The sequence below is a fragment of the Podarcis tiliguerta genome (assembly GCF_965153285.1).
Source record: "Podarcis tiliguerta genome assembly, chromosome: 17".
Taxonomy (NCBI): Eukaryota; Metazoa; Chordata; class Lepidosauria; order Squamata; family Lacertidae; genus Podarcis; species Podarcis tiliguerta.
The window spans coordinates 7,939,064-7,961,947 of NC_139550.1; the positions used below are offsets into that span (position 1 = coordinate 7,939,064).

A 22,884-nucleotide genomic window follows, 5' to 3' on the forward strand; every position below is an offset into this window, starting at 1 on the left:
AGAAGAAGAGTTTGGATTTGATATCCCGCCTTTCACTCCCTTTAAGGAGTCTCAAAGCGGCTAACATTCTCCTTTCCCTTCCTCCCCCACAACAAACACTCTGTGAGGTGAGTGGGGCTGAGAGACTTCAAGGAAGTGTGACTGGCCCAAGGTCACCCAGCAGCTGCGTGTGGAGGAGCGGAGACTCAAACCCGGTTCCCCAGATTACGTGACTACCGCTCTTAACCACTACACCACACTGGCTCTCTGGAGAGCAAGAGGGATCGGTGCGCACTGACCCCTCTTGCTCTCCTGGCTTCAGCGAAAGCAACGCGAAGCCTCTGGAGTTCGTGTTACAGAACATCACAAAGCTAACACTTTGGTATCAGTCGAGAGGGATCCAAAATTTTGAGGTCACGCTTTAATGCAGCTCACGGAAAGGGAGATGAGATACACAACATTTTTTGTCGAGCAGCCCAGTAAGAGCTCAATCTAGTCCATGTTTACCCAGCAAGGAAACAAATCCTTTCTTTTCCAACTCACCCCAAAGGGGGAAAGGACCCCTTGGATTGGAAAACAAAATTCCCTGTTATTATGCAAGAGGTCATTTGCAGTAATACCTGAGTAACAGAGGCTTGTGCAACCAGAAACATGAACGCCGTCTCCTTCAGAGGAACGCAGGTCTTTTCATTGTTCGCAAGCACAAGTCCAGCTGGGCAGCGGCAGCTCCCTCTTTTGTTTGGGTTCAACAGGCACAAGTGGGAACAGGCATTCCCCACACACGGGTTGGGGGCTCCCGGCTGAAGAACTTCATGCAGGATCTGCAAGCCAATTTCCCCAGATGTTAAAAGCTTTGACCGAGATTGTTGTTTCCAGGGCATCTCTGTCTGTAGCCTGAATCAAGACCATGCACTGCAACGTACACTGTGCTGGGGGAAATCTGCAGTAAAGCCCGTCTGCCTTGTGCGGGTGAGTTGGGGAAAGGGAAAGCATTTCCCATTTAATCTCAAGTTTGTGGAAGTTGTCATGAAGTGGGGGGAAAGGTACCTTCCGTCCTCCATTTGACAAAGGATGAGGCCCATGAACCAGGTGTGCAACAGGTCAATTTCCCTGGCAGTCTGGATTTAGTCTAAACCACAGAGCCTAGGGCTTGCTGATCAGAAGGTCGGCGGTTCGAATCCCCGCGACGGGGTGAGCTCCCGTTGCTCGGTCCCTGCTCCTGCCAACCTAGCAGTTCAAAAGCACGTCAAAGTGCAAGTAGATAAATAGGTACCACTCTGGTGGGAAGGTAAACGGCGTTTCCGTGCACTGCTCTGGTTCGCCAGAAGTGGCTTAGTCATGCTGGCCACATGACCCGGAAACTGTGCGCAGGCTCCCTCGGCCAGTAAAGCGAGATGAGAGCCGCAACCCCAGAGTCGTCCGTGACTGGACCTAATGGTCAGGGGTCCCTTTACCTTTACTCTGAATTTTTGAAGCAGAAGAGCTTGTGTTGCTCCCCAGCTACTGAATAACTCTTTTAACAAACCGGGTCCTTCAGGCCTGAATTATTATTATTTCCAATACACTGTAAGGGCTTTGCCAAGCTAAGTGGAATGCATACAGCTTCTTTATGCAAGTGTGATTCACTTCAGCAGGCAAGTTTTTTTACTGATGGTTGGCAGCCTGAACCATATTCACACTAATTAGTGCAGCAGATATACTCACAAGAATAGCGGCATTTGGCCTATACCTTGTTCCTAACCATGTTTTCCATTCTCCCAAGCCTGCCTTGCAGCAAAGCTGTTTTACTTGCTTACTATGATAGCGTGAGAGTTTTGCTCAGAGGGATGCTATGCAAACAAAGTCCCAGCAAAACCCAGTTTCAGTTATTCTTCAATGTTGGCAAGGAGATACACTCTTGGCTCAACCGACTGGTCCCCTACAAAGAGTTAAAGGCAGTACCTTAAGTCCATATGGTTGCCCATGACGCTTGATAAGGACGGATCTATTCTTTCCAGTCCTTTTGTGTAGTCTCTGTACTGTCCTTGTTTTCAGCTCAGACCAATAAACGTAATCCTCAAAGACAGCCACTGCAAAGGGACTATGAATTTCAGTCAGCTCAAACACCTAGCAGAGGGGAAATGAAGTGTTGATGTCAAGATACTTATCCCAGTTTGACCTAGATCTTATGTTCAACAAAGATCTGGAAGTTTTTAAATGAGCATTGTTCCCCCAACTTTTGTCTCTGTCACTTCTGGGTCAAGTGCAAGATTTTGTATCCATATAGAATTCTATCAAGATTTACTGAGAGCAAAGATGGATTGTTACAATGCAAGCAGGAGCAGTTCCCACTTTCAAAGGAAAAATGAAGCCTCAGCTCTTGAATATATAAGCTTACCTGAGCTTGGTCCACAGCTGGAAGCAGGCATTTATTTGATATTAATTTAACTTGCGTACTGCTTTATATTTCAAGAAATCTCTAAAGTGGGTTACGTCAACTGTACTACCGACACTTCTAAAGTACCACATTTAATTAATGTAAGAAAGAAATCTCTAAATACGCCTGAGTAAAATAAAAAAGGTAAATCTTACACAAAATGAAAATACATCAATGTATAGTATAATTATATACAGTTGAATCAATGAAATTTATCACAACAGATTATATGCATACATATAGCTGACCCAGAACCAAGTGGCAGTTAAATTTCAGGCTGGAAGTTGGAAAGAATAGTGGAGTCAGATAAAAGGATGGTTTTTTTTTACTGATATTGTGAATGAACTTGAGTCAAGAAGAAAGAAAGTGGATTTTAAAGCAGTATAACTACTTTGGGGGTTGCCCTATATATATATGGGACGCAGGTGGTGCTGTGGGTTAAACCACAGAGCCTAGGGCTTACTGATCAGAAGGTCGGCAGTTCGAATTCCTACGACGGGGTGAGCTCCTGTTGCTCAGTCCCTGCTCCTGCCAACCTAGCCGTTCGAAAGCATGTCAAAGTGCAAGTAGATAAATAGGTACCACTCTGGCGGGAAGGTAAACAGCGTTTCCATGCACTGCTCTGGTTCGCCAGAAGCGGCTTAGTCATGCTGGCCACATGACCCGGAAGCTGTACGCCGGCTCCCTTGGCTAATAAAGCGAGATGAGCGCCGCAACCCCAGAGTCGGCCACGACTGGACCTAATGGTCAGAGGTCCCTTTACCTTTACTATATGTGTGTGTGTGTGTGTGAGTGAGAGAGAGAGAGAGAGAGAGAGAGAAAGAAAGAGAAAGAGGAGAGATCACATGAATATTAAAAAAAAGCATTTTTGCATACGATAACACATTTGGCAATCACTCCATCCACACTCCAGCTATGCTTATAAGGTATGCGGTACCTTCATACCACTGCCATCCAAGTAGGCCGACCCAATATAGTGAAACTTGTCATCAGACCAGAAGATTTTCCAGCTCAGGAGGTCCAGGGTTATGCTGGTGGGCCAGCCAAGCCCATCAAGTAGTACCGATCTGCTGCTTCCATCCATACCAGCTTGCTCTATTTTGGAGTCATCCCCTATTGCAGACCAATACATTAACCTATGGAAGAGAAGCTGAATGTTAAGATACTTCTGCAGGGCAGAGAAATTGAATGGACTTCAGTTTTCACACACTACCCATATAATGCTTGTTGGAAAGAAAAGGTTCGCAAGCCTAAATTCCATTTTAGTCTGCCGATTTTAATTGCCATTTTCCCATTTGTCCCCTTTTGAGAATCGCACATCTCTTATCGTAGACAGAGCTTACTTTGAGCCAGGTCATGAATCCCTATGACCAGAGCAGGAGCTCAGATCAAAATCCTGCAAATGGTAAGTCCTTTGCACATGAGTTGACCCCTAGCACACGAGGATGAAAAGCTGGTCTTCTGTGGAGTTTAGAGTTCCAGTTCAGACTCTTTCTTTTTAACCTGCATGGCTTATATGTATGGTTCATCCCCAATAAGGTCAGTGGAGGAGTTGCCATCAGTCCCATTTTGTGGCAATCTTTTTTTTATGTTTTGATTGGTCAAACTTGCCAAGCCTATTTGAAAAGTTTTTGTATGTGGTGGGCAGGCACAGCAATATAATGTGCACCTTTGCTCTTTTTTATTTTAAAGCTTAGGCTAGACACAGGTGGCGCTGTGGGTTAAACCACAGGGCCTAGGACTTGCCGATCAGAAGGTTGGCGGTTCGAATCCCCGTGATGGGGTGAGCTCTCGTTGCTCAGTCCCTGCTCCTGCCAACCTAGCAGTTCGAAAGCACGTCAAAGTGCAAGTAGATAAATAGGTACTGCTCTGGCGGGAAGGTAAACAGTGTTACCATGCGCTGCTCTGGTTCGCCAGAAGTGGCTTAGTCATGCTGGCCACGAGTGGACCTAATGGTCAGGGGTCCCTTTACCTTTAGCGTTGAAAAGAAGCTAAGATCAAGAGCCAAGACTAGAATGGCAGACCAGCAACGCTTCTCACAGTAATTAGAATGGCACGTGTGGCTTTTGGGCGGCCTGTATCTGGCACATGCCGCAGACTACATGGTACCTTGATTCGCAAACGCCTTGGTACTCAAACGCCTTGGTTCCCAAATGCTGAAAACCTGGAAGTAAATGTTCTATTTTTTAAACGTTTTTCAGAAGCCAGACGTCCGATGAGAGTGTCTGCTATTGTTTCTGGGGCGCCTGCACCAATCAGAAGCTGCGCCTTGGTTTTCGAACATTTCAGAAATCAAACGGACTTCCGGAATGAATTGAGTTTGGTGCTTTTGTTTTCGCGATATATTTTGTGTTTTTGAGGCTTTTTCGGCTAATTTGTTTTTGTGACTGTATGGAACCCAGTTCAGCTACTGATTGATTGATTGTGTGACTGTAAAAAGGTAAAGGTAAAGGTACCCCTGCCCGTACGGGCCAGTCTTGACAGACTCTAGGGTTGTGTGCTCATCTCACTCTAAAGGCCAGGAGCCAGCGCTGTCCGAAGACACTTCCAGGTCACGTGGCCAGCGTGACAACGCTGCTCTGGCGAGCCAGAGCCGCACACGGAAACGCCGTTTACCTTCCCGCTAGTAAGCGGTCCCTATTTATCTACTTGCACCCGAGAGTGCTTTCGAACTGCTAGGTTGGCAGGCGCTGGGACCGAACAGCGGGAGTGCACCCCGCCGTGGGGATTCGAACCGCCGACCTCTTGATCAGCAAGCCCTAGGCGCTGAGGCTTTAACCCACAGCGCCACCCGCGTCCCCCTACAGCGCCACCCGCATCCCCTGTGTGACTGTAGAAATGGCTAAAAGCCCCCCATCCAAACAATGACTATCATCAGTGCAGGTAAGGGAAAAAAATAATTTTTATCATCTACAATACTGTCTTATTTATTTTAAAGTACAGTACATTGATTTTTGCTTTCATTTTGTGGATCAATGGTCTTGCTAGATAGTAAAATTAATGTTTTAGGGATTGTTTTTAAGAGTCTGGAACGGATTAATCCGTTTTGCATTACTTTCTATGGGAAAGTGCGCCTTGGTTTTGGAACGGACTTCCAGAACGGATTAAGTTTGAGAACCAAGGTACCACTGTATTCCAATTAGAAGGCCAACATTGGAAGCAATGCTCATAAAATACAGAGACTCTGAAAGTCTTACCCATCCAACGGGTGGAGTGCGAGTGACCGAGGCTGATCCAGATAATCAAGAACCACAGTGTGCTCAGGAATACCTCTCCATTTGCCATTTAGCTGCGTAGCCAAGATCTCTCCTGCCATCCCATCTGTCCAGTAAAGATTTCTTCCTACCCAGTCTACTGCTATGCAATCCGATTTGATTCCTGGAGTCATGGGGGGGGGGGGAGATAAAATGAGTGCACTCCACCCACACTTGGAGGTCAGGAATGTAACTCCCCATGCAAATTGGTCATTGCCTATATTTACTCTAGCAGGTGCCAAACTTGCTGTGTTAAAATCACCTAGGCTATTACAAAAGACAGGTGTAGCTACCTACAATGACTTTCTGCAGCATTTCATGGATTGCACAATTTTCATTTGTGCTCCAAACCGCCTTGCAAATACTGGTGGCCTGGACAAGTGGTTGCTCTTGAATTAGCCCAGGAGGCTTCTTCTGGAGCAGGGGATTTGTGCCAGATTCAGTTTATTATTATAGTGGTACCTCGGGTTACATACGCTTCAGGTTACAGACTCTGCTAACCCAGAAATTGTTATGTATTGAAGTTCTCACCCTGGCCACCAGGAGTATCATGTATGTAGTTTTCACTCAGGTCCACGTCAGTTATTTTAGGCAGGAAACCCTGGGTTGTTGTTGCTACAATGTTGACAGCCGGCTGCCTATAAAAGCAGGCCAGCTGAGCTGTTTGCTGTCCAGTTCTGTTCCAGCTTACAAATAAACAGCTGCTTTGGAGAAATCGCTGCATTGTCTGCAGTGTCTACCCACTATTTAACAGAAATAGTGCTTTAGGTTAAGAACTTTGCTTCAGGATGAGAACAGAAATCGTGCTCTGGCGGCGCGGCAGCAGCAGGAGGCCCCATTAGCTAAAGTGGTGCTTCAGGTTAAGAACAGTTTCAGGTTAAGAACGGACCTCCGGAACGAATTAAGTACTTAACCCAAGGTACCACTGTATTTTACATTCAACAAGTAGGAAGTTTCATCAGAGACTTTCAGCATAGTTCAAAGTAAGTAGTTTGCTCCCAAGTCAGATGCCCAAACCTAAACCAAAAGACCCACCTTTAACTAGAGTCCCCCTTTCCTTGTTTCTCATGTTCATCCACTTAATACTTTCTGCATTGAGGTCCATCCAGAAGATTTTCTGCTCCGCCAAGTCATAGTCGATAGAAAAGATAATAAAGTCCTTCTCAGTGGTCAATATAACATCTTCTTTCAGGCTCCTTAATCCATATAGGATCAAATTGAACTGAACTGCAACAAGCAACTTTGGCTCAGAGCCTGCAGGAAAGAGAAGGGGTTACACATTGCAGTTTTGACCCCTGCTGCCGCCGCCACCTCCAGCACAATACTGGCAGGGCATTGCACAGACTCCTAGAAGCATAGACATAGTCAACCCCAGTAAACTGAATCTGCCGAGCTGGTGCTTCGGACAAGTTGCCGACACAAGTGAAAGCTTGAAAGCGAATCGCCTGCCAGCCAGTTTTTCTTTTCTTTTTTAAGTTTCTGCTGCACTTAACATTACTCCCCACACTTGTATTTGGGTGAAAAGCAATGCTTGGCAAGTTACGCCAGCTTTCTTTTCATTTGTTTGCAGCTTCAGTCTTTGCAAAGCAATGCTGCTTTTGGAAACCTGTGTTGAACCCTTCTGTTACCTGGTCCCAAGTTTAAGCAGTCTAAAAAGGTAAAGGGACCCCTGACCGTTAGGTCCAGTCGTGACCGACTCTGGGGTTGCGGCGTTCATCTCGCTTTATTGGCCGAGGGAGCCGGCGTACAGCTTCCGGGTCATGTGACCAGCATGACTAAGCCGCTTCTGACGAAGCAGAGCAGCGCACGGAAATGCTGTTTACCTTCCCACCGGAGCGGTACCTATTTATCTACTTGTACTTTGTTGTGCTTTCGAACTGCTAGGTTGGCAGGAGCAGGGACCGAGCAACGGGAGCGCACCCCGTCGCAGGGATTCGAACTGCCGACCTTCTGATCGGCAAGTCCTGGGCGCCCACAGCGCCACCCTCGTCCCTCTGTGGGTGCATGTACCTGAAACCAGATTCTTTTATTTCACTTCAAGCAAGCTCAGCTCAATCCACTGAACCACGCAGACATATGCCTACCAGAAGAGGCAAGCTACACGTTTACAGGGCCTTACCAAGTACTTTGCAGGTGTGGCCATCTGGTTCCAGCATGTAGCCAGGGTGGCAAGTGCACATATAGCTTCCCTCTGTGTTGACGCAAGTCTGGCTGCATTTCTCCTCCGACAGCTCTTTACATTCATTGATATCTTTGCAGGCGCGCCTGTCGCTCCTTAGCCGGAATCCTTCGTAGCAAGCACATTTCTGTAAGGAGAAGGTTACGTTAAAAGAAACTTGGGTCTTCGTGTTGCAGGCAAGCGGGTCGCTTTTATCATCTTCATTCAGAGCTTTCATGCTGGAACGCTCATGTATGAAAAGTCGCTGCTGGAGAAAAGTGAAATGATCGTTGCTGCTCAAGACTGATTGGTTGCTTTGTGCGTTCCATCAAGCCGAAAGAATCCCAGCAGGACAGGATGGAAGCTTGACCTACCCATTCACAGAGCAGGCAGACAAGGGAGCCTGGATCTGAAAGATGTTCCCTTTAACAGAACTGGGAAATGAAGAGCTATAGCTTTCTAGGTTGGCGGCTGCAGCTCGTGAAGTGTGAGGCAATTTGAAGGGTCCTCTAAGCATGAATGATAGGTGATGATTCATGCAATCTTCTCTTTAAAAGACATCTGAAGGCAGCCCTGTTTAGGGAAGTTTTTAATATTTAATGCTGTATTGTTTTTAACACTTGATTGGAAGCCGCCCAGAGTGGCTGGGGAAACTCAGCCAGATGAGCGGGGTATAAATAATAAATTATTATTAATTATTATTATTATTATTATTAGGTAGGGGACAGAAATAAAGAGGGAAATATGCTCAATGCAGCTTTTTCTTAACATATAGCTATTAAGAGAACACTCTCAGTCTGCTCTGACAACTAATGTAGTGGTTAGCAATCATGCACAGACACAGAGTGAGAGACTGCAAGAGGCCCACCGTTTCAACCAGGAATGCAGTGAACATTCCTTCCCTCCCCACCTGTGATCACAAATGAAAATTCTCCACCGCTGCAATTAGACTTGCAAAATCCCTACTGGTACAGTGAGCTTCTCCACCTCCTACTAAGGCTGAGGGCAGGGAACTGGTTTCCTAATAGAAACCCCATCCCCCGTACCTAATATTAACTTTAAAATGAAACCAAACATGGTTGCCAAGCAAGCAGACGCATTAAAGTTTGGCTTCAGCCGGTAGCCTTGCTGGAAAAAGTTGACCAATATGCCATCCCCTGAATGCCCATCTTCCGACTCAGAACTGGAATGGTGGAAATGCATACAGACCTCTAAGTGAGCAGACATTCCATTTTAAATGGCATTTGGGCCAACACAAGGTTAAAACTGAGTAACGAAGCCGACGTGCATGTTATAAAAGAAGAAGAAGAGAAGAGTTTGGATTTGATATCCCGCTTTATCACTACCCGAAGGAGTCTCAAAGCGGCTAACATTCTCCTTTCCCTTCCTCCCCCACAACAAACACTCTGTGAGGTGAGTGGGGCTGAGAGACTTCAGAGAAGTGTGACTAGCCCAAGGTCACCCAGCAGCTGCATGTGGAGGAGCGGAGACGCGAACCCGGTTCACCAGATTACGAGACTACCACTCTTAACCACTACGCCACACTGGACAATATAGCTATCTGCCACTTTCCTGCACCGAGGAATTTGGCTTTCATGGAAAGAGCCTTAGCAAGCTTTGTCCTGGCAGAAGCAGCAGTCAGTTTAGAAGTCACTCAATGCAGAGCCCTGTGGAATGGGTTCTAATGGGCAGGGGAGGATATATGAATTGCAATTCATCCCTCCAGACTCCCAACATGTGTGAGCTGAACAGGGTTTCAAAACCCCATCCTTGGCAGCAAAATAAAAAGAGCTCTGAAGTATGGTGGCTTGCCCTTTCGTACATTGCTTAACGAAGGAGAAGGCGACAGCTTGGGTTCAAAAATATAATTTACTTACTTATATTCTTGCACTGGTTCAAAGCAAATGCAGCAGTAAAAACTATGCAGGTGAAATGCTTATGTTTACAATATAACCAGCTTCAGGCAAGTGCCTAAAGGGGGAGCAAGTGGAGGCATAGCTGCATCTAACGCTGGGCAAAGGAGGAGGGGGGGGGGAAACAAAACGTACTATATGCTCCTCCCTCTCCAGGATACGAGGGTAAATGACATCATACAGTGCCCTGTCTACCAATTGTATTTCTATGGCCTGTGTATTTGCATGGCAGCAATACAACTCTGAGCATCTTAAAAAGCAGAGACATCACCTTGCCAACAAAGGTCCATATAGTTAAAGCTATGGTTTTCCCAGTAGTAATGTATGGAAGTGAGAGCTGGACCATCAAGAAGGCTGATCACCGAAGAATGGATGCTTTTGAATTATGGTGCTGGAGGAGACTCTTGAGAGTCCCATGGACTGCAAGATCAAACCTATCCATTCTGAAGGAAATCAGCCCTGAGTGCTCACTGGAAGGACAGATCTGGAAGGACAGAAGCTGAGGCTCCAATACTTTGGCCACCTCATGAGAAGAGAAGACTCCCTGGAAAAGACCCTGATGTTGGGAAAGATGGAGGGCACAAGGAGAAGGGGACGACAGAGGATGAGATGGCTGGACAGTGTTTTCGAAGCTACAAACATGAGTCTGACCAAACTGCGGGAGGCAGTGGAAGACAGGAGTGCCTGGCATGCTTCGGTCCATGGGGTCACGAAGAGTCGGACACGACTAAACAACAACAACAATACAACTCTGTGGACCTAGCCCCTTCTCATGCTAACTAGCAAGAATATGCATTGGTTAGGTTTGGCTGCTAATCTCCCACAAGCCCAAAGTGGTAGTATAGTCAACATCCAAGAAAAAGCAAACTTACAGGCCCGCTAGGAGACTTGTAGCAGATCTGGGAGCACGACCGCCGGCATGCAAGAGCACAATTCCTGCCTTCATCCATCCCACCCTGACAGTCTGGTCTCCCATTGCACACCAGAGTGTAATTAATGCAGGTTTCGCCACACTGGAATTCATAGCCCAGGCACTTCCTCGGCTTGCCTGTGTAACAGAAAGAACAACCCCCTCAAAGACTGTACCAGCATTAAAACGTAGAGCAGAAATAAGTGGGTCTTCAGAACTCTTAAGAGGCCAGGCTGTTACAGCAGTTTAAAGTGGGCTTTAAAGGCAGTGAAGAAGGAGGGCATGCAACTGAGAGTTGAAGAGTTTGGTTTTCCAGTTCCTCCCGAGTCTGGTGATAAAAAGAGATAATGGGAGGAACTGCAAGGGGAGGGGAGGATTCAGCAGCAGCCCCCATCCCCTTTAAAATTGCACCTCCAACCCCACTGGGGCAGATGTGGATTTATTTTTTTAAGGTCTGCTGCTATTGCATGTACTTTGGCTTTCATTTTGTTCATCTGCTAAGGGAATACCACACAGCAGGGTCAAATCCTGCTCATGTTCTGAAGAGCAAAATGGGTGGCAGTGAAGACTACCGCACTTGCATTGCTGATGAAATTACTGCAGGCTCATTAACAAGCTTGAAGGAATGCCTACTAGGGCAGGTTTGGGGAACCAAATGTTGTACTCTAAATGCCATCGTCCTGGGCCATGTTTGTTTTGGGCTGACAGGGGTTGTAGTTCAGCAACAACCGGAGAGCCAATGGTTCCTCACTCTTGTATTAGAAGTTCTGATCCACTCTACACCTAGCGCTGGGTGTTGCCATTTCTCCAAAAAGCGGAGAAGCTTTCTATGGAAAGTGCAGGTTGCTCCCTAACACAATGAAGCTGCAAGGCTGTCAAATCCACTCTTCCTTCTGCTATTCTAGACTAGCCTCAAGGTGTTCACTTGAGGATTTCCCCCTCCGTACTCGTTTCAATTTCTCCTTTACAGAATGTGATTTCTCTGCTGCTGAACAGCACAAGTAATTTCACCACCTAAGACTTTTAAAGGGCAAGATATTTTTCTCGTGGCTCTTGAGTGGGAGTGCCACATAAGTCCAAAGGGGAGAGCAGTTCAACGGTAAAGACTTTAAGCACCAGCAAAAGCTCTTGCAAGGGAAACGCAAAGAGTACTTACAGGAAGCCTCATCACTCCTGTCTCTGCAGTCTGCCTGCCCATCACAGTACCATAGGTCCGGGATACACTCAGAACTTCTGCATTGCCACTGGTTGTCACCGCACTTGTGCTCTGGCAAACTGCAGTCCTGCAAGGAGAAGGCATTCAAGCAAAAGGGAACACACACACACACACACACACACACACACACACGATTTCTCCTTTGCAGTTTTCTTGTGCTGCAGGGATAACTACACAACCTAGAAATGGAGTTTGGAGCACTCAGCGGTGCTTCATTTTGCAGCTGGCTGCTATGAATTTTTGCTTGCTTAAAAAGCAACCTCTTTGTTGTCCATGCCCATCACAAATACTGTAACTTTTGGACTAGCCGGGTGCTGTAGAAAACACATGCTTGCATGTAAATGTTACTGCTTTAAAAGAAACGGAATAGCTGTCTCCTGCCCTTAATATATGTTTGTAACTGATCGGATCTTTATAAATAGCCCATTTGATGGCACTCTGCGTTCGTTGCCAGTTTACACACACACACACACACACACCCCTACCTGTTCATCAGATTCATCTTTGCAGTCCTTATCGCCATCACAGAGCCATTCCTTGAGGATGCACTCTCCACTTTTAGGGCAATTGACTTCATCCGAATGGCAGAAATGTAGTTTTGGGGCTACTGGGCAGCCAACTTCATCGGAGCCATCCTTACAGTCACGGTCTCCATCGCAGTGCAGGGAGTACGACACACACTGGCCACTTCTGCATTGGAATTCCTGCTCAGTGCACTTTGCATGAACTGCAGGGACAGACAGCAGAGTTTATTGTTTCTAGAAAGCACCCAAGAGATTTCACTCAAATAGGATTCATGAACAGTTGAATGCATTCTCCCCGCAAGGATCAATGTAAAATGTATTTAACACAAGCTACACAGAAATGCATCTGGGTCCACAAACCCTGTAAGAATTGACATATGGTTCAGCAGTTTAAATTGTGTGAAGATATAATGACCCGCTATCATATGCATTAGTCCTTCGACTGTCATAGCTCCAGGAGATGCGGATATTTACATATCCCTTTGGCAAATAAGCCATGATGCTACATATGGGTTCAGGTTTGATGCCGATTGCATGTTTATGAATGGAACATCCTGATACTTCACACAACCAGGAACAGGAAAGTGCTGTCCTTGGTTGCAAATTGGCTGCTGCACCAACAGCTGTAACTGCGCAGGCAAATGCAGAATGGGCTTTTGGGATGAAGAGATGCTACAAGCCTCAGGACATCTACTGGGTTCAAGTCCTAGCCCTCCAGCCCATTCTGAATTCATCACCCCATTATCCAAAACAGTCAGTAGTCCAAAGCCATTGGCTTCTGGTTCAAGAGTTAAGCATCATTTGAATTTAAAAGTTTCTAGCAAGTTCAGACAGTGCCACCAGCGCTTTTGCTGCAAGCGGCGATGCCACCCTGCAGGTTCAGGGACAAGGTTAAGATACCTTCCCAAAGGCAGCCTGTTAAGACACAGCAGGCAGCATTGTTAGCTCAGGGCATGTGTCTTATGCTATGCTTTACCCAAGCTAATAGTCAGGAACTTTTGTAGAAAGCTGGCAATTTGGAAGCCGAATGCACCCATTCGGGCACCGCTCTGCCAACTGGGTATTTGCTCACCGCAGCCCTGTTCATCGGCGCTATCGCTGCAGTCAGGGCTCCCATCGCATAACCAACTCTCAGGCACACAGCGCATGTTGTTATCGCAGCGCAAGGCACACTCTGGAGTTGGCACCCAGCAGCTGGCTTCATCCGAGCCATCTGGACAATGTGGAATCCCATCGCAAAGGAACCTCTCGCGAATGCATTTGTTTCCTCTTCGACACTGGAAGCTTCCTTTTAGAAAGAAAGAGACAAGAACACGTGAAGTTCAATAGCCAGGCCTTTCTGTGGGACTGGAGAAAGCAAGCGCATGCTTATTTTAAAAAAAGTTAACAAAATGATAGAGTAAGGGGGTCTATCACGAGGCCTTTTTTGGCGGCTCTCAGCAACATCTGATGCCTTCCCAAAGCCAGGTCAACAACACTGGGCTTTGGAAAGGAGGCCTAAGTGCTCTGACAGCGTCCTTGAGTCCTTCTTCCTTCTTCCCAAAGGCTAGTAAGTGTCTTCCCAGCTACGGGAAGAAGGCTTTTGGCAGGCAGTGAGAGGGCTGGGGAAGGCCCTCGAAACCTGCCCTTGCTCCCTTCCTTCCCCCCTAGTCAGCATGTCTAACAAGAGCCAAATCTTTAATAATTTAGGCAATTCTGTAGGCCTGCAAAAGTTTGACCTTAGCCCAATCAGCCACATTTGTCATGCTAGGTCCTTTGTCTCGATGGGGTAGGAGATGCTCCCTCCATTATTAAATTTCACCATCTGCAGTATTAAGCTATTCACACACAGCATGGAAGAACTTAGTACCTGGTTCACCACAGATGAGGGAACAGAAGTCTTCATCGGACCCATCCATACAGTCCTCTTCTCCATCACAGACATATTCATAGGACACACACCCCTGCCCATTTAGGCAAGGAAGCTCAGCCCACCCACAGGGCACAGTTGTTAAGACAGTGGTATTGGTTGCATTTGGTACTGTTGTGGTCTTGGTGGCCTTGGGCGTTGTTGCCTTTGTGGTGGTCTTGGGTGTTGTCACCCTTGTGGTGGTCTTGGGTGTTGTCGCCCTTGTGGTGGTCTTGGGTGTTGTTGTGGGTGTAGTAGTCAGCACTGTTGTCCTCGACGCTGTAGTCTGCACTGTTGGTCTTGCTGCTGCAGCTGAAGTAGTACGGTTAGTAGTTGGTGCAACAGTGCTTATGACAGCAGGCTTTGTAACAGGAACAGAACGCACTGCAATTAGAAAGTTAGCAATCAGTTCCAGTTTCTTCATACTCCTGTTCACATTGCACGGACAGTTTGTGTGTTTGATGGCCAACCCTTAATCTTTATAGGAAACAGAGCACTTGAGAATAAGCGTTGCGGTCATCTTGTAGCTGCCAGACTGGTGACTGGGAGTGGCCCCTGGGACCATTTAACACCGGTCTTAAAGGATCTACATTGGCTCCCGGTACGTTTCAGAGCACAATTCAAAGTGTTGGTGCTGACCTTAAAAGCCCGAAACGGCCTCGATCCAATATACCTGCTGGAGCGTCTCCACCCCCATTGTTCAGCCCGGACACTGAGGTCCAAAACATTCAGCAACTGAACTTCTTACCGTAGCTTTAGTGGGCACTAACAGTAAGCCAAGAACTCATGCACTGAAAAGATGATGTAAACATGTAGACCAGCAAGCATTTTTCTGCCGCACATATTTCATAGGGACGACTGAACCACACCCTTTGGTAAGGCCCTCTGGCTGTTTAAGTGCCCAGAATAGGAATTCACAGTGGTGACAAGTCAGTTTACCTGTTCTCAAATTTGTGTCAAAGATCATCATTGCTTTCTGTACATTGGCTACTTGCACAGCAGAGGGCACCCCTGATCTTCTGTTCCAGACCACAATGGTTGTTTTGTTGAATGTCACCAGGTAAGGTCCATACACAGCTGCCACGCCATGGGTCCAACTCTCTTTTATACTGTATGTCTTGCGTGTGTTAAGGTTCAGCACCTTCAGCCCTACGAACAAGGAAACGCTTATTATTCCATCGCAACAAGCAACCAAAGTATGTTGTATATTTACACAAGTCACAGCACTAGTTTCTAGAAAGCTGAATGGGACAGCCCAGCAACCTTAGCAAATAAGGGCTCAAGCCAATATTGTTTTTAAAAGTTGTGTTTTTTTTAAAAAAGAAAACACACACCCTCAAAGCAGTTAGTAAGGAAATATTGCCTGTTCTCAGACTAGAGGGTGGGAACTGATATCAAAAGTGGGCTTTGCAGTGGCAATGTTGGTTTACTGCTGCAGAGCTAGCATGAGAACCATCTGATGGCCCTTGTGGTCTCTTCCAACTCTATGATTCTATTATGTCAGGAGTGCTCTGATGGTGTTTCCTGCTTGGCAGGGGGTTGGACTCGATGGCCCTTGTGGTCTCTTCCAACTCTATGATTCTATTATGTCAGGAGTGCTCTGATGGTGTTTCCTGCTTGGCAGGGGGTTGGACTCGATGGCCCTTGTGGTCTCTTCCAACTCTATGATTCTATTATATCAGGAGTGCTCTGATGGTGTTTCCTGCTTGGCAGGGGGTTGGACTCGATGGCCCTTGTGGTCTCTTCCAACTCTATGATTCTATGATTCTATGAACTACACAAGGTATAACGGGGTAGGCAACATGTAATTTACCATAGTCTTTGGAAGCCCAGAGGAGGCTACCCGAGCTTATGTCCAAGGCAACTGGGAGATCTTCTGTCCAGGCTTCCTTCCCCACTTCTTTGATGCTGCTTCCATCAAGGTTCAGCCTCTGAATTGGTTTCCCACTTTCTAGCCAGTACAAGAATGCTCTCTTCCAGTCCAGGAACAGGTGCCAGATAGCAGCCGTCGCACGATAGAGAACCTTCGTCGTCATGCCAGCAAAACTAGTAACCTTAATTTCAGTTCTGCTACAGGTTAGCCAATATAGGTCCCCAGAAGTTATATCAACAGCCGCTTCACAGACTAGGGCGAAAAAAGCAAATGTAAAAAATTAAGCTTCTCCTTCCAGTCTCAATGGAAGCCCAGCTCATCAAGGACGTCCACTTGCAAAACCAACTTCCATTTCCCCTCCCTCTTTCTCCCTGCACATCCTGAAACTGGCTCGGGGGGATGGGGGGACCTTGGTTAGAGAAGTGCCCCAAAACATTAAATGGTTTGTGCCACCCCCACATGCTTTCTTGACCTTTCCCTGGCCATTTGCCTATAGGCTTGTCCACACTTCCCCTAGTTCTGTGCCTAGAAAGCACAGGGAACTAAGCAGTTTCGCCTCTGCGCTGCTGCTTTCCTTCCCCACAAAACCTGCTCTTTAGCGCTAAATCGGTGCAAACATCAGACCGGATGACTTGATTGACATTTGCTCAGGTTCAGTGGTAAACAGTGAGTCTTCTCAGGGGAAAGCGAAAGCATGAATGAGCCTTATGAAAGCGTGATGGGTCGTTTTTTATTGTCCCAATCTGCTAACACGGCCTGGGGTAGTAATCACACCAATGGTAAAATTCTGTGCATTTCTGGGACACCTTATGTTGCAAGTGTTTCCTTTGTTTCTGGAAGGAAAATGGTAAGTGGTACCCGGCTGAAATTTGGTGGCACTGCACAGGTGTCAAATGTCCTGGGAGGATTACCTGGAGGTCTTCTGCTGTGTGAACTACACAATGAAAAGTGCACGGGGGGGGGGATGAGTTACTTGCTGCACAAAATAGGATGAGGGGTAATCTTTAGGGCTAAGCTACCAGCTGCAGAGGAGGATCAGTTCCTCCATCAGTTTTGCTTTTATCCTTTGCGTATTGCCACAGCTTTAATCCACTGTCCTCGCTGCATCTGCCAAAGCTGCCATTGCTCTTTCGCAGCTCTTAGCTGAAACACTCCTTGTAGAGGGAAGGGTTGGGTTAAGGGCTAAGGGCTTTTCAAGTTACAGGAACATGGAAGCGAGCCCTGTGCTGCTGGGAAACTACCGTATTTTTTGCTCTAGAAGACTCACTTTTCCCCTCCTAAAAAGTAAGGGGAAATGTGTGTGCGTCTTATGGAGCGAATGCAGGCTGCGCAGCTATCCCAGAAGCCAGAACAGCAAGAGGGATTGCTGCTTTCACTGCGCAGCAATCCCTCTTGCTGTTCTGGCTTCTGAGATTCAGAATATTTTTTTTCTTGTTTTCCTCCTCCAAAAACTAGGTGCGTCTTGTGGTCTGGTGCGTCTTATAGAGCGAAAAATACAGTATACCATTAACTCTAGCTGCAAGGACTGAATCACAAAATGGGCAAAGAGGTAAACTGCTGTTCCCTTAGCATCCTGCACTGTCTGCATGTTGATGCTTTAGGGCAGCCTTTCTCAACCTGTGGGTCCCCAGATGTTGTTGGACTACAACTCCCATCACCCCTAGCTAGCAAGGCCAGAGCTCAGAGATGATGGGAGTTGTAATCCAACAACATCTGGGGACCCACAGGTTGAGAACCGCTGCTGTAGGGAGCAAATATAGTCTGGAGCAGATTGGAAACCAACCAACCAAGTAAATTCTCTTCCAAACCCATTTCTTGTCTTGCCACCATCATTAGGAGTTTGTTTTAGAAGTCCATGCTTCATTTGCGTAGAAGCTCTACAGCAATGAACAGGAGCTCACCTGGCGAACCTGTAGGAATTATTAGTTTCGCTTTCGTCTCTTCAGTGAAGCGCATCAGTTCTCCTTTGTCATCAGTCCAGTAGACGAATCCTCTGCTCCAGTCCATGTCCTGGAAATAGACGTTTTCTGGCCACTCCTGAATCACTTCATGCTGCTGCAACACTGTCCCCTTTGGGTCAACTTCCAGCCGGTAGATTTGCTTGTTAGTAGAATACAAGACATTCAGCACTGCAGGAAGAGTACAGGAATTGAGGAACAAGTCTTGCACAACTTGCTAGCCATCCCAGCTCAGTGTCACCGTATTACTCAACCCAAGTACTGCTCTTGCTATGACAAATAGAACAGGTTATGACTTCAGTAGTCACCTGGGCATCTTATAGGCTTGATACCTGCACCGTCTGATTTTGGTGCTAGAGTAACAAGCTGATGCTCAAGTAGTCATGCTAGTTGCTCAGAGTCAGTTTAAAGCTATAGATGAGATGCTGGGGAAGCATTTATTACCACAAGCATTATGGCCAATTGGATTTTGCATTTCTATGATGATGATGATGATGATGATGATGAAGAAGAAGAAGAAGAGGAGGAGGAGGAGTTTGGATTTGATATCCCGCCTTTCACTCCCTTTAAGGAGTCTCAAAGCGGCTAACATTCTCCTTTCCCTTCCTCCCCCACAACAAACACTCTGTGAGGTGAGTGGGGCCGAGAGACTTCAAAGAAGTGTGACTAGCCCAAGGTCACCCAGCAGCTGCATGTGGAGGAGCGGAGACGCGAACCCGGTTCCCCAGATTACAAGACTACCGCTCTTAACCACTACGCCACACTGGATTAAAGCCAACTGCTGATAGACCTGCTTTATCTTTCTATGACAGGAAGGCTGAAGTGGTCACCAGCCTTCCCACAGCTCCACAATGCAATGTTTCGTTTTCTTAAGTGTGTCAAAACATGGTAGCAGACCAAAACAGGAGATTCAAAACAATCCTGTCTGAAACTGAGCTTCTGGGACTGTGTGACAGGTTTCTATCCAAATCATGGACACATCTCTATTCTAATCAACAGCTAGATAAAATTTAGCACCAACAGTTTCTCATAAAAACCCCAGAATGCAATGTAGCACAAGCTTATCTGAACACTGGTGTTTAACCCACCCCACAAAGAGGGATTCTCAAAGTAGTTTGTGGAAGGATTTTCACCCCAGATTTAAAAGAACAAGCCTACCTGCACATTGGTTTGAAGGCAGGAGGAAAGTGCCATCTGGACAGGCACACCTGTAGCCCTTGGGATGAACAGGTGACAAAAGGCAGATATGGCTACACAATCCAGGTGCACAGGCAGCTGTGTTACCTAGTGACCAAGATGACAAGTTAGACCAAGAATGGGTCCACCCCTTCCTAGGTTGAATCCAGTAATTAAACTTAAGTTCCCGTGAATGCACAGACCACGTGTATTGCACACAAATGCTGAAGTTGATGCCAGCCACAGAATTCAGCAGTAGGAGAAGATGCTTCTCATTTTCAGGCTCACCCCATCTACAGAACTTAGAACATGTATAAGACACCAAGGCAGCTATTTAGATAGCAAGAGCAAGCAGTTGTCTAAACCAGGGTTTCCCCATCTTGGGTGGCCAACTGTTTTTGGACTACAGTTCCCATCATCCCTGACCACTGGTCCTGCTAGCTAGGGCTGGTGGGAGTTGCAGTCCCAAAAACAGCTGGAGACCCAAGTTGGGGAAACCCTGGTCTAAATCATACTTGGAGCCATTTTGAGATGAAGCAGGTTGCACACTGACAGAAGGAAGATGCTGTGCAAATTAGGATTTGCCTACTCTGAACATATAGCACCAACCAAATCCCCAACCACCTCACATTTACAGTACAGTTCACATATTAGATCTCAAGCATCAATGCAGCAAATGAATGCTTGAAAAGTGCCGAAACTCAAACAGTTAGCGGGCCAAATTGTCTATGCGGCAGGTGCATAGAAACCATTTCACCAAGTCAATGATCCTTGAGTCTGGGCAACAAGATCAACTGCACTGCAGTTTAACATTTCAAGTTAAAATGTGAAGCGTTAGATTTCTAAAGCAGGCATAGGCAAACTCAGCCCTCCAGCTGTTTTGGGACTACAATTCCCATCATCCCTGACCACTGGTCCTGTTAGCTAGGGACGATGGGAGTTGTAGTCCCAAAACAGCTCGAGCTTGCCCATGCCTGTTCTAAAGCTTTCAGAGATAAGAGTTAATATTGAAAGGATGAAAAGCTACTGAAGACAATATGTTTGGTCTTAGATCTCCTTAATAAGCACATTTCTTTCACTTCCAAGTATTCACACCTGAGGTCAGATATCTACTTAGAGAGCAAAGGGGTTGGGGCCTATACTTCAAGGCCCATGGGCCTTCTAGCTCTAAAGAGATCTTAATATTTTGTGAAGAGTTGTTCAAGGCTGCATTGGAGACGCACTCCCTACACAGGGACAGGACTCCTTTATATTGGACACTTCTGCTTTTGTGTTAGGCGCATAGAGGACCTTGTATGTGGAGGCTTAAGCATGTGCATGCTTACCTAGCTGCATGTTCTGCCGAACAGAGCTCTTGGAATGCTACCAACTGGGAGATACTTCCAAGTCCAACTGGTGGCCATTACAGTAGTTATGGCTGCCAAGTTTCAGATTCTTGAGGAAGCAAAACTGAAGGTTGTAGCAGGACAGCTCTATGGTAGAACAGTACCATTGGGGTTTATAGACTTTGGGTCACCTTAAGCACCCTTGGCCCAAGGCAGGCCACTTGCCTGCTCCCCCCAACCAGACATGTACCCAGCCCTCTACCAAGACAACAGTCGGTTTGTTAATATTAACTCTGCCTGGTCATGGGTATAGGTATTTAAAGGAAACACACATGGAAATGAGGAAATGAAATAGCCATCTGAAATATACTCAGAGTCGCAAAGTGATTTCATGCTCTTTATTCAGCTCATAGTGGTGAGGAGGAATGAATGAATGTCCCCTCAAAGTATCTGCTTTATATACATTATTTACACAATGGGCTGCACATGATTAGCTAATTCCGGAATTCTACTGTAAGCCAATCAGGTTCTGGATTCACTTCTATCTGGAGCATGATTGGGTGGTTCCTGCCAACCAATCATACTGCTGCATTGTTCTAGGACCAATCAGACTGCTGCCTTTTGGATCCTATTGTTCTAGGACCAATCAGACTGCTGCAGTTTGGATCCTATTCAACTCAGTACATAACACCATTCCTGCTACCAGACATGTCTTGCTCATAGCTATGTAGCTAAAGAGATTTAAAAATTGGTTTCATTTTTTTAAAAAAAATGCTTCCAATCCACCCTTCATAAAAAAAATTGATCTCGGGAGTTTTACTTACTTTGAGGCTGCAGGAGCTCATGCAGTACTGTGAACGAAGACACTGAAGAGTTCAGCAACACGCCGACACCTGGGGAGGTGCGGGAGGCAGAGAGCAGTTGCTCTTTGTCTGCCCAAATGATGGAATTCTCAAACACAGCGAGTCCCAGAGGGGTCCGTGCTTTCAGCAGCTTCTCTGGGAAACTGTACCTGCCAGTGCCATCAGCCTTGATAGTCTCTATGGACTGAAGAGCAGAAATGCCAAGTCAGAATTCCCAAACCAGACTGAGGGGACTAGCAGCCAAGCGCTTCAAGTGATAATTTCTATAGCCTTCTCCAGCTAATGAGCAGTTCACCTGATGGTTTGGGGAGTACTGCTGCCTGCCCACCAGAACACCAAGCCAATTCAGAAGTGCTGGTATGGAACACACACACACACACACACACACACAAACACACACTCCTGTTCTTTACTGCGCTATTATCTTCCCATCGCCGCCTGCGTGGGCTACATTATAGTGCAGACAGCTCAACCAGAGTCAAGGCAACCAAACAAGGTTCATGTCCCAGGTGTACACTAAAACCACTGTTCAGTTTACTGAGCAAAGCCTTCCTCCAGAGGTTGTGTGCAGACACATGCCATATGTAACTGCACCACTGTGCATTTGCCGCCTCAAACCAAGGTTTTGCATTTTTCTTTGTGGACAGCCCTTAAAACTACACTTCATTAAGAGATTCCTAGAGCGCCAAAGCAGTCACAAAATTAAAAGACGCCTGCTTCTTGGGAGAAAAGCAATGACAAACCTAGACAGCATCTTAAAAAGCAGAGACATCACTTTGCCAACAAAGGTCCGTATAGTTAAAGCTATGGTTTTCCCAGTAGTGATGTATGGAAGTGAGAGCTGGACCATAAAGAAGGCTGATTGCCGAAGAATGGATGCTTTTGAGTTATGGTGCTGGAGGAGACTCTTGAGAGTCCCATGGACTGCAAGAAGAGCAAACCAATCCATTCTGAAGGAAATCAGCCCTGAGTGCTCACTGGAAGGACAGATCGTGAAGCTGAGACTCCAATACTTTGGCCACCTCATGAGAAGAGAAGACTCCCTGGAAAAGACCCTGATGTTGGGAAAGATGGGGGCACAAGGAGAAGGGGACGACAGAGGACGAGATGGTTGGATAGTGTTCTCGAAGCTACCAGCATGAGTTTGACCAAACTGCGGGAGGCAGTAGAAGACAGGAGTGCCTGGCATGCTCTGGTCCATGGGGTCACGAAGACGCGGACACAACTAAACAACAACAACAGAGGGCCAAAGGCTCAAGTGGCTTCTGTCAACTTCAGCTGGTGGCCCAGCTGCACCCCTATCTGGACAGGGATCACCTAGATTATGTTGCCTACACTCTGGTAACCTTTAGGTTAGATTACTGCAATGTGGGACTGCCTTTGAAGATCTGAACCTGGAGAAAAGGTGGACAGCTGGTTTGCTAGCCGATG

The 22,884-nt window shown here is 46.6% G+C and overlaps 1 protein-coding gene across 2 annotated transcripts in view; it reads right to left on the bottom strand.

The window, feature by feature from the left end:
• The window catches only part of LOC310667311 (low-density lipoprotein receptor-related protein 2-like), a 93,019-nt gene that overhangs the window by 54,442 nt on the left and 15,693 nt on the right, over positions 1-22,884 (bottom strand). For both annotated transcript variants that reach the window (XM_083419194.1, XM_083419195.1), the window contains exons 11-26: positions 21,415-21,637; positions 19,248-19,373; positions 18,033-18,260; positions 16,072-16,383; positions 15,198-15,407; positions 14,220-14,642; positions 13,443-13,658; positions 12,332-12,573; positions 11,787-11,913; positions 10,593-10,768; positions 7,769-7,955; positions 6,685-6,903; positions 5,593-5,773; positions 3,333-3,531; positions 1,921-2,085; positions 600-800 (exon numbers count right to left, since the gene is read on the bottom strand). In XM_083419194.1, coding sequence (XP_083275320.1) covers positions 600-800; positions 1,921-2,085; positions 3,333-3,531; positions 5,593-5,773; positions 6,685-6,903; positions 7,769-7,955; positions 10,593-10,768; positions 11,787-11,913; positions 12,332-12,573; positions 13,443-13,658; positions 14,220-14,642; positions 15,198-15,407; positions 16,072-16,383; positions 18,033-18,260; positions 19,248-19,373; positions 21,415-21,637 — 3,435 coding nt within the window. The remainder of the gene's footprint in view (positions 1-599; positions 801-1,920; positions 2,086-3,332; positions 3,532-5,592; positions 5,774-6,684; positions 6,904-7,768; positions 7,956-10,592; positions 10,769-11,786; positions 11,914-12,331; positions 12,574-13,442; positions 13,659-14,219; positions 14,643-15,197; positions 15,408-16,071; positions 16,384-18,032; positions 18,261-19,247; positions 19,374-21,414; positions 21,638-22,884) is intronic.